General features: G+C 44.9%; 2 protein-coding genes across 2 annotated transcripts in view; one reads left to right on the top strand and one right to left on the bottom strand.

The window, feature by feature from the left end:
- Positions 1-12,160, top strand: part of dok6 (docking protein 6) — a gene marked incomplete at both ends in the record, with an annotated part of 666,878 nt that overhangs the window by 290,641 nt on the left and 364,077 nt on the right. The gene's annotated exons all lie outside the window — the stretch shown is intronic.
- rttn (rotatin) overlaps positions 1-12,160 on the bottom strand; it is a 213,431-nt gene that overhangs the window by 5,622 nt on the left and 195,649 nt on the right. Inside the window, exons 47-48 of the mRNA XM_084326661.1 lie at positions 8,728-8,995; positions 5,748-5,851 (exon numbers count right to left, since the gene is read on the bottom strand). Coding sequence (XP_084182787.1) covers positions 5,748-5,851; positions 8,728-8,995 — 372 coding nt within the window. The remainder of the gene's footprint in view (positions 1-5,747; positions 5,852-8,727; positions 8,996-12,160) is intronic.

A 12,160-nucleotide genomic window follows, 5' to 3' on the forward strand; every position in this document is an offset into this window, starting at 1 on the left:
TAACAAGCTAATCACAGCGGGACACAAAGAAAATTGACATTAAAGAGGCCGATCAGACGACCGAATCATGGTACGTGCCGCACCACAAAGTCCACCACAACGGCAAGGATCGTATTGTGTTCAACTGCAGCTACCAGATCGGATCACAAAATCTGAATAAAGAGCTCTTGCCCGGCCCAACACTCGGCCCCTCTCTACTAGGCGTGTTACTACGTTTCCGCCAAGACAAGGTGGCCATCAGCGGCGACATCAAAGGGATGTTCCTGCAGGTGAGACTAGTGGAGGAGGACAAGCCCCTGCTGCGGTTCCTATGGAGAGAGAGGATCGGGGATGAGCAACCAGCCATCTATCAATGGGAAGTCCTCCCTTTCGGAACCACATGCAGCCCATGCTGTGCTACGTTTGCACTGCAAAAACACGTCGCAGAGGACCCAGCAGCTGATGAAGAGGTCCGACAAAGTGTAGGAAATAGTTTATACGTGGACAACTGTCTGCAAAGCGTCTCGACGCCAGAAGAAGCCGAGGCCCTTCTACTCAAGCTCCGCGCCTCCCTGATCAAAGGCGGCTTTGATCTCAGGCAGTGGGCCAGCAGCGACCCGCAAGTATTGCGCAGCCTCTCCCCCGAGGACAAGGCAGCAAGCAGCGAGACCTGGATGGCGACCATCCCAGGAGAAGCCCAAGAAATGACATTAGGACTAGTCTGGCGCTTCAAAACAGACTCGCTCCATTATAAACACACACCCCTGACCAAGGAGCAGGGAAGGTCGACTGCACTACCGACCACCAGACGGAGTGTATACAGAACACTCGCCAGACAATATGACCCGTTGGGATGTATTCTACCTTACACCACCAGGGCAAAGATGATTGTAAGAGCGTTATGGGACAAGGACCAGGGCTGGGACGACCCCATACCCGAACACCTTGCATCCACATGGAGAGAGTGGGAGACGGAACTCAGCTCACTCCCAGGTGTCAACATACGCCGCAGCTACTTCCCACCCACAGTGAGGCCGGAGACGTGCCAGATGGACCTGCACGTCTTCAGCGACGCCTCCGAAGTAGCCTACGGTTCGGTGGCCTACTTGCGTGCCCGAGAGGAGGGAGGAGAAATACATACTGCTTTCATCCTGGCTCGCTCAAGAATAGCCCCACGAAAGCAACAATCTATCCCGCGTCTAGAGCTCTGCGCAGCCCTAGCAGGAGCGCAACTCGCCACGTTAATCCAACGTGAACTCACCATTCCGGTGCAAAGAACAATCTTGTGGTTAGACTCCACGACAGTACTCACATGGATCCGGTCTGATTCGTGCAGATACAAGGTCTTCGTGGGAGTCAGAGTCACAGAGATTCAAGATTTAACAGAAGTAGCAAGCTGGAGGTATGTGGACACAAAACACAACCCAGCTGACGTCATCACCCGGGGAATGTCCCTGGATGACCTCACCCGTCACAACCTATACAGTGACGTGCCAGAGTTCCTCAAGCTCCCGGAAGAAGAGTGGCCTACACCCACCCCACGGGAAGCGAGTAAAGAGGAGGCCGAAAACAAGAAATCTATGTTCTGTGGATTGAACACACTCGTCTCCACAGACCCCGACATAGACGATTGCCTCACCCTAGAGAGTGCGCAGCTAAAGACATTCCTGTGGCACCACCCAGAGGTTCAGCTCACTACTGACATTACAGCAGCTGACTACGAAGAAGCAGAACTTCTTCTACTACAACGAGCCCAGAGAGACTCGTTCCCCGATGAGCTAGACTGTCTACAGGGAGCAAAGCCCGTCCCATCAGACAGCAGACTGCTCCACCTAGCCCCCGAGAGCGACGCCCATGGTCTCATCAGAGTGGGTGGTCGTCTGCGGAGAGCTCCAGACTTACCGGATGACGTCAAGTACCCGATAGTCTTAAACAGCCGACACAAGGTCACAGAGCTGATCATAAAGAAATACGACGAGGATGTGCATCACGCCGGGGCAGAGAGAGTCTTCGCGGAGATCAGACGTCGTTATTGGATACTGCAAGGGAGAGAAGCAGTGCGGCGCTTCCAGCGAACCTGTCTAGACTGTCGTAAGTGGCGAGCGCAGCCCAGTATACCCCGGATGGCTGACCTACCTCCCTGTCGCCTCCGACTCGGCGACAAGCCTTTTCACTCCACCGGTATGGACTGTTTCGGCCCGCTGTATATAAAGAAAGGAAGAGGAACCGAGAAGCGGTGGGGTATTGTATTCAAATGCATGACCACCCGAGCGATGCATATAGAACTCCTTCCAACCATGAGCACAGACTCATTCCTTATGGCCTTCCGAAGATTCACATCGCGGAAAGGCAAACCGTCTATATTATTGTCTGATCACGGGACAAACTTCAAAGGCGGAGAAAGAGAGCTGAGAGAGAGCTTCCAAGCTATGGGCCCAGAACTTAAGACCCACCTCGCTCCATCCCAGATTGACTTCCAGTTTAATCCCCCGAACGCACCTCACTTCGGTGGAACTTGGGAACGAGAAGTACGTTCAATAAAGACAGCCCTGTACGCCGTGCTTGGGGCCCAGACCGTGGCGGAAGAAGTCCTAATGACAGTCCTCACGGAGATCGAGGGAGTATTGAACTCAAAGCCCCTCGGTTACGTCTCAAGTGATGTAGCAGATGTCGACCCAGTCACCCCCAACACACTCTTGATGGGGCGGCTGGACCCCGCGCTACCACAGACAATGTACAGGCCTGAAGAAGCGAACGGCCGAAGAATGTGGAGGTACAGTCAAGTATTGGCTGACAAGTTTTGGAACAGCTTCCTACTCCACTATCTACCGTCTCTACAGACCCGCCAGAAATGGGTAAAAGAGAGAGACAATTTGACAGAAGGAACAGTCGTCATGATTATCGACCAGTCACTACCCCGAGCTATGTGGCCGGCTGGCCGCGTAAGCAAAGTGATCACCGGTGCCGACGGAAAGGTCCGAGCAGCCGAAGTGCTCGTCCAAGGACGGATCTACACCCGACCCGTGGCGAGGCTAATAGAACTGCCAAGGCTCCCCGATACTATCGATGACGACCATGACCCCATGACTTTGTGAACTGCCCGACCCCTCACAACAGACATTGAGTAGTGGACAGTGCGGTTAATCTGTCTCTGCTTAGCTAATTAGGTGGGACTAATTAGGGGGCGGCTGTTACAAAGGATCAGATTAAACCGAATATATATATTTATTGATTGATATATATTGCATAGTATTTGTATATCGTTTGATATCCCTTGTATATTCCTTGTACATATACACGGAATATCCCTTTAGCCCAGACCATAATATTTCATTCTCCTATTGGACAGCGGTCCACAGGCGCCAGAGCCATGCCTCCGGAGTCAGGTTCAAAGTCACCGTCAAGACATGTCTGTGCATGCCCGGCCTTGCCCAGGGATACGCGACAGAAATGAGTTTGGCACTAGATTGTTCGCCGTGCATATAAATATGGCGCAGGTGAATACAGAAGTAGAGTTACCCAATAAGTTGAAGCCTCACCCACGATACTCTGTGCGGTGAAGTATGGCCTGTTTTGGCCCCAAAATAGAGCATTGAGACCGCGTGCGAATTAGTAACTGAATTGTCAGAGTTTGGCGCTATACCGTCGAGTGCGACATATTTCTATTAAGTCAGTAATAGTCTATTTGTGTATAGTGTATCGTGCGGCTAAAGTTCTACAGTGACCAGCATCACCAACGCTTCCTCGTACCAGCTAGAGTGCTTATCCAGGCTGGGCTGCTTTCATGGCGCTTTCACCCGAGGAGACCTAGACGAGAACCGTGTGGACATGTACACTGGATTAATCTACCCGACGACTACATAGCCCTTTGCGGCTGGATTATATTTGTTTTGGTCCTGTGATTTATGGAGCGGAGAATCGCCGACGCCTACACGTGTGGGATTTAACCTGTGGGGAGCCACGTCGAGTCTGCGCCTCAGAGAGCCTGAGGCCGGCTAGCTTTCTTCACTGTGGAGCTACAGTCTACGGAGAACAGCTGTATTCGTCTGTGGATCAAGAGGCTATTGCACCGTCTCCTGTACTTGGAGTCTCCTTAGTCATCGTTGACCAGACTCTCTACTACCGACAGATCCTCTACCCCTGCTGGTTTACAACCGGGGGGACCCTTCCAGTATCTCCCGCTATATATTACTAGTGTACCATAGATATAATTCCCTAAGATTCAGGTTGTATAATTACCTCCTGCGTAACCAGAGAATGGACATTCATTATTGATTTGCCTACGCATATTCCTTTGCCTTATAAGCGCATCCAAAGTAAGACCAAGAAGTATATTATGTACCTTTTGCTGCAATAAATACTTGATTACCATTTGGTGTGGAACCGGTTTATTGTGGGAAGTGTTCATCATATTTATATATCATGTACTGTATGGCCAGTAATTAAAGTACATAAAGCGGTAGTGGTTTAATGATACCATACTTATCAATACAGTCAGGGAATTGTACCCCTCAGTTACAGTAGTATAGTCATTATTAGTATAGTAGGTACTAGGTAGTAATATATGGCAAGGTAGATTACTTAGTAGCAAATTACATAACAGTACGAAGGTTCGTAGTTATTTATCTATTTTAACATTTCAGATATTGATTGAAGATGTGTGTTTTTAGTTGACGATGGAAGGTGGGTTTCGGCTGTCCTGGCTGTGGTGGGAAGCTGTGGAGTGAGGACAGAGAATAGCCTGCAACGCTCTGTTTTGCTTTGCTTCGCTTCGCATTGCTTTAATATGCAATGTTTCAAAGAAACAGGCTCTCCATTCGGTTTTTGCTTCAGTCTTCTTGTTCCTTTAACTTCATCCTGTACCTGGCTTAACACATTGACTGCCGTTCACGTAGATCTACGTTTCTGTCGCCCGACGGTTGAGTGCCGGAAACGTAGATCTACGTTTCTGTCACGGTATTTCTTTTATTATCTATTGCCATTCATAATTCAGCATAAACAGCATAACAGCAATTAAAAAACAGTTTATACATAACATACATAACATACACTTATTAGTATGTGTTAAAAACGAGATGGACAAGTACACAGGGATAAAAATTGCTAAAATAGGACTAAAAAGAGCAAAAAAAGTGGTGAAAAAACAACAAGTCCAATCATGAATGTGTTGTTAACTAATTAAATAAATGTGTTACAGTCCACAACCCAGCTCAGTCCACGGCAGTTGGCCCGTCCTGGCCCTGCTTGGTTGTGGAGCCTGATTGCCACCGGCACAAAGGACTGCCCGAAGCGCTTTGTGGTATGTCGGGGGGGATGATATACGTTTCAGCTTCCTCATGGTGTTAGAAGTGTTACAACATACAAGCTTTGTAACATGAAGATGAATAGCAGTCTAGAATCTAATCTATCAAATTGCCTAGAAGATAATAGGGCTGGATGATTCATCGAATTTCTATTTCAATTACGATGCTGGCTTCCCAGGATCATGAAATCAAGATCATCAAGATAAAACCATTATTGTGGCGCATGCCGTGTTGCTCTCATTTGGTCTCGTGTCGTAAGTGCAGCGCACCCTTCCTTCACTTTCTCATGTTATTGTAAGTATTGATAGTTAAATATGTGTAATTGAGAGACCATATATATTTTTTTTTTGGTTATTTCTTGTTTGTAGTAAGGGGGCAGGCTAAGTAAGATTTTCTGGAATGTGCACATTGAGCTGTGCTTTACCATGAACGGAACAAAAGAAAATGTAATGAAATGAGATTTACCTTCTGGTTGTTATGGAGCAAGGCCCAGAGGGCGGAGGCTCCCAGAGAACGGACCTCAGTGTCTTCACTCTCCAGACTCAACTCCAACACCTTCATGGCTTTGGCTGGAAAAGGAACAAACAAAACCAGAGATTAAAGAGAGATTGACATCCCGCTTCAAAAAGTTGTTATCAGTATTTCATAGTAGATTAGATTCAAATGTAATGTCATTATGCAGCACAAGTACAGTACAACTAAAAGTTTGGCATCCAACCGGAGTGCAAATGTAACAGTAAAGTGCAACAGCAATATACAATGTACAGGTGATGAAACTGGGTATAATATATATAAATTAGTACTACTGAGTAATAGTGCTAATCAGATGTATGCATATGTATGTAGTATTAATATGTACAGTGGTACAGGAATAAATACACTATGGTAGTAAGTCATACTGGCCAGCAGGGTAACTAGTAAGAGTAGGTAAGGGATATGTACATACTGTATATAGATGTAGTATATACACATACAGTATATAAAAAGGATTATATGCAGGTATGTGTAGACGGATGTGGATATATATATATATATATATTAGGGATGTCCGATATTATCGGCCTACCGATATTATCGGCCGATATCGGCATTAAAATGTGATATCGGAAAATATCGGTATCGGTTAAAAAAAAAATAAAAAAAAAATTATTTTTACATTTCTATAACCTTTATTTATCTGCCTACCGATATTATCGGCCGATATCGGCATTAAAATGTGATATCGGTTGATATCGGTATCGGAAATTAAGAGTTGGACAATATCGGTATATCGGTAAAAAAGCCAATATCGAGCATCCCTAATATATATACATACACAGCATTATTGTACATACCATCATACAGAGTTTTAGTACTACTCTTATTTACTTAAAATAGCTTGTTTAACGCTCAGATCAAGATGCTGCTGTCCAGATAGCGGTTTGAGTGTATTATACATGTTACGTTTATGTAATGTATAATGTGTCCGAGTAACTTTCGCCGATACAAAATGTAAATATATTACTTATTCAATAATAAATCAATTACGTATGGCTATAACATAACGTACATTATGCAACGATTTTCCTTAATTTCTGTTTTCTGATGAGACCGTGTTGGGATATAATAAAACAAAGTTTTGGGACAGTTCTGGGGCTCGGGGCGCGTGGTTCAACTTCACTGGCATGTTGATTCCAACTCCCTGACACTCGGCAGATGGTATCTGCGCCCCTTATCTTACCACTCAGAACGACGAGGAATTCACGCTTATAGCACAGCATTCATGAGAGCACACAGAAAGCATATTGTTGGAGGGTGGAAGAGACTAAATGTCGCTTTGCTCACAGAGCCCTGTTGAAACATCGTCCCCGCAAATCAACAGATTGTAACCACATATCATCATTTATATTTTACACGTAGTCATTTAGCCGACGCTTCTATGCAAAGCGACTTCCAAATTGTGAACATCAGTCAGCAGGAAGGTGCACCTCTAAGGGTCAGTCGTATTGTTCGTCTAGCAGTGCTGAGCTTGTGTGCTACACTCACGTGCTTGAGTAGTAGTATAGACATATTATCTTAGTAGGTAGTAAATAGACATATGTGACCTGGCACGTCCTAGGGTGGATTGTGCCGGCAGAGAACATTCTTCAGAAATCATATATCATGCCAAGGAAAAGATATCGCTTCATGTTTATGCTGTATGAATGTCCGTTCTATATGCCGTAAACTATCATTAATTTGATCTCCGAGAGACAGCCCCTACTCAATCTAGCACCAATTCCACCTCACGCACTCAGAGAGAGCGTGTGTGTGCGTGCGTGAATGCGTGCGTGTGTGTGTGGGTGTGTTCACCACACTATGAGGCTATGCTAAATTACAGGTAATCTCTCAGTGTTGTGCGAGGGCTGAATTATATTTTGGGAAGGGGTGAATTTGGGAGTTTTGAATTAAATTCTGCACTAAAAAAAAAGTTCTGCCAGAGCGTTTCGTTAGTGGTTAACGTACCGTTGCATTCGTTCGGTACACAGCGCGCACTGAACAGAAGGTCCACTACTGAAACGGTTCGGTACGGATACGTGTACAGTTACACCCCTACTGTACATACCTGCATATAATCTTTTTGCATATCTGTAGATACTATATCTATAACTGTACATATCCCTTCCCTACTCTTACTAGTTACAGTGCATGCCAGTAAGACTTACTACCATAGTGTCTTTATATGATACGATACATTTATTTATATTGCGCCCCTCAACCAATAGTTACATCGGCCCGGGTCGCAGCCGGGGAAAGAAGAGAAACAGAAAGACAGGAACAATAGGAAAACAGAAAAAAGACATGCAGGACAACCAAGCAGACAGAGAACAGACGGACATAATATACCTACAACTACAACACAAAACTAGCTCAAAGATTTTTTTATGGCGAAAAGGTGGGTTTTGAGCATGGCCTTAAAAGTCTGTAGAGTGCTTGCAGATTTTATGTTTAGTGGGAGCTTGTTCCAGAGTTTCGGTGCTGCAACTGCGAAATACCCAGATTCCCTTCATCACCAGTCTTGAATATGGGCAGATTTGACTGTTTGATACGAGGGATCTGGAGCTGGCTGATTTATACAGGTTTATACCTGTATTGCTGTACATATTTATAATACAACTCTGTACATACATCTGATTAGCAATATTACCAATTTATATATTTTATACTTAGTTTAATCACCTGTACATTGTATATTGCTGTTGCACTTTACTGTTAAATTTGCACTCTGGTTGGATGCCAAACTTCTTTCCGTTGTACTGTACTTGTGCTGTATGATGACAATACATTTTAATCTAATCTAATCTGGTCAATGTTCCGCTATCTTTATCTCAGCATTCTCTCAAAACCCTGCACTTCCATCACTCTCACTCTCCCCCGCCCCTCCCCTTGCCCCTCCCCCTCCCCCTGCCCCTCCCCTGTCTCGTACCGCTGGCCAGGACGTGGGGCTTGTTGCTGGAGCAGAAGCAGAGGTTGTGCAGGATGAGCAGCGCGTGGCGTCTGTGAGCAGCCAGGTCGGCCAGCAGCTCCAGCAGCTCCAGGGCTCCGGTCCTGAGGAGGCTCTGCTGACCGTCCTCCCAGAAGGAGAGGCTGAGCAGCAGCCTGAGCCACGGGCCCAGCGGGCCACCGCCACCCGATGCCTTACCGCCAGCCGCCTTAGACACCGGCACGGACAGGAAGGCTTGGAGGAAGTTACTCTGTAAGCGGCAGAGACAAAGGGAGATGTGGTGAGACAGGGTCAGACTTAGACCGGACACTTCCTCTGCGTCTGGCTTGGAACATGTTCACAGAGAACGGGAACATTTAGTAATTTAGCTGAATGCTTTTATCCAAAGCGACTTACAAGTTCTGTGGAACAAGTCAGCAGAAAGGGTACAACTCTTTCAGCTGGGTAACAATGTTCATCAAACAGTGTTGAACTTGAGTGCTACAGTCTTGAGTGCATAGTAGTGTAGGTACTGGTAGTAATATAGGCATAGTTGCTTTAGTATAAATATATTAGCATAGTAGGTAATAATGTAGGCATAGTTGCATAGTACATAGTAGTATAAATATATTAGCATAGTAGGTAGTAATGTAGGCATAGTTGCATAGTACATAGTAGTATACATATATTAGCATAGTAGGTAGTAATATAGACAAGGTAGACTACTTAGTAGCAAAGTGCATAATAGTAAGACAGTATGAAGTTAGTATTTTATTTATTTTATCTTTCATTTCAGATATTGATTGAAGACGGCGGAAAATTGGGCAGGAAACCACTGCTTGGTGAGAAACTAGAGTTTTTTTTGGCACAGAGAGAGATAGGCAGCGAGAGAGAGGCAGATATATATACGTATGTGTTTTCTACTGAAAGCGTGGGATTCTCAGGTATAGCAGACGGAACAATCTGCAGACTGCATGCAGGGTGTGACAGGATTATACCGTAGTGGAAGAATAACAATGTTGTGAAGAGGTGGTTCCATAAATCAGAACGGTAATGTACCGTCAGTGACCTCCCCTCAGTCCAGTAATTTACTAATCTATTTATCTTTATTTATTTTATTATTTCTGGCATTGACAGAGTACCATACCCATAGTGTATGATCAAGGTATTTAGAAAAGACTAAATAAATGATAAATGAATGATAAATGAATAAAATATGTGACCGCGACCAGCGATTGATGCCACATGTCTCCATTTTCACTTTCCAGATTTTTACAGATTGTGAAAGTACAGAATGTAAGGTTTCAAAAATGTTTGTTATACGTGAGAATGTTTCAAGAAGATGTTCTAATTTGAATCTTGTAAAATAGTCTTTTTTCTAGATGATTAACCCTCTGAGGTATGAGCTATTTTATGATTGTGACCCAGCACAGATTCTGGGCCCTTTAGAGCAGGGGTTCCCAACCTTTTTTCCTCCAGGGACCCCAAAACATCTCTGATGAAATTCCTGGACCCCCCTCCTAATAAAATACCATAAAATACTATTTTTTTGTCATTTTAATACTTTTTCATTTTAATAACAAACTGCTTATACACAGGCATATGCATCATAATTAGACCCACCATGCTTCTTTGACTTGTGCCTTCAATCAACAAATCTCATCTTGCACCATATGTATTTCAAAATGTTGGCCAATATTCAAATCCTGTATTCATCCTCTCAAATCAGGCTCTAATGGTGAACAGTTTGCATTTATGTTGAATGAAGTAAGAATCCACTGCAGTAAAAATATCCTCACCTCGAGTGGTGGTAGTAAGGTTGACTGACATGAGAATGTCCTGCTTCAGATCCTCATTTTCGATATACTGCACATAAACGATGAGCACAGCCTCGTCTGCGACAGTTGTAGTTTCATCAAGTTGTATGGCAAATGGACCCTTTCTAAGCTTTTCTGACAGCTGCTGCTCACTTGACATCTTATCAATTCGGTCTTTCACTACATTGTTCGAGAGTGGTACTGATTTTAGTTTATCCGCCACCTGTGGGCCGCACAGTTTCTAAATCATTTTGATGCAGGCTGGTTTGATGAGCTGCTCGCCAATATTGTGCGGTTTCTTTGCTTTTGCAATTAAAAGCGAACACTCAAAGGAGGCTTCGGTAGCCTTCTGTAAATCACTGCCACCCCTGCTCCACGCTACTCTAACATCAACGGGCTTGTTCGCCTTGAGAGACTGTTCTTTCCTCCGAAAAAAGTCCGGATCCTTCCCAACGGTTTCTGGGTGCTTAGACGCCTGATGTCTCTTCAGCTTGCTGGGCTTCAGGCTCGAGTTTGCCAACTTTTCTCCACAAATCACACACTCAGGTCGTTTGTCTGGTCCCTCAGTGAAGCCCATGGTGATGTAATTTTCGCGATTGCTGTAGGTCCTAACTTTTTTTGCAGATGAGCTGCCGTCATCTCCTTTTCGTTTGTCACACATTTTCGCCTCTGGCGGCTGACTGCAGACGAGCCGAGAAAGTTAACTAGCGTGCTAGGCTAGCTACGGAAAGTGATACAGTCAACTGATTCGCGTTTTAGCGGCTACCCGGTAGCCTACTGTTAAAGGGGAACTCCAACATTTTGGGAAATTAGCTTATTTAACATCTTCCCTGGAGTTAGACAAGAAGATACATACCTTTTTTGTCTCTGTGCGTGCATTTTAGCTTTGGGAATAGACGCTCCGTTAGCATAGCTTAGCTTCATCACTGGAAGTGAGTAGGGGCCGGAGCCTTACAGTGCCTTACAGTGTATTGCAAGGTCTGACATTGACCAAACTTGATATGCATGACCTTGGTGGGCTCTAGGTCAACTCCTGAAAAGGGGGTCAATGTCAGACCTTGCAATCAAAAGTTAGGGGGCACACTGAAATTATGGCAAGGGTTATTAGCCCCCTAACTTTTGATTGCAAAGTCTGACATTGACCCCCTTTTCAGGAGTTGACCTAGAGCCCACCAAGGTCATGCATATCAAGTTTGGTCAATGTCAGACCTTGCAATACACTGTAAGGCACTGTAAGGCTCCGGCCCCTACTCACTTCCAGTGATGAAGCTAAGCTATGCTAACGGAGCGTCTATTCCCAAAGCTAAAATGCACGCACAGAGACAAAAAAGGTATGTATCTTCTTGTCTAACTCCAGGGAAGATGTTAAATAAGCTAATTTCCCAAAATGTTGGAGTTTTCCTTTAACGTTAATGTTAAAAAAGATGTTTATTTATTTATCTTTATTTTTTATTGTAGTGGAGAGACTATTCATGCTTCTGATGATAAAACTATGCTAATTAAATATTTCTCTGAAAGAAACAAAAAAAAAGGGACCTCAAATCATCTGTGGTCTGGCGGACCCCCTGCGCCCCCTGGCGGACCCCCAGGGGGTCCGCGGACCCCAGGTTGGGAATCAC

The sequence above is a fragment of the Notolepis coatsorum genome (assembly GCF_963971535.1).
Source record: "Notolepis coatsorum genome assembly, chromosome: 12".
Classification (NCBI taxonomy): Eukaryota; Metazoa; Chordata; class Actinopteri; order Aulopiformes; family Paralepididae; genus Notolepis; species Notolepis coatsorum.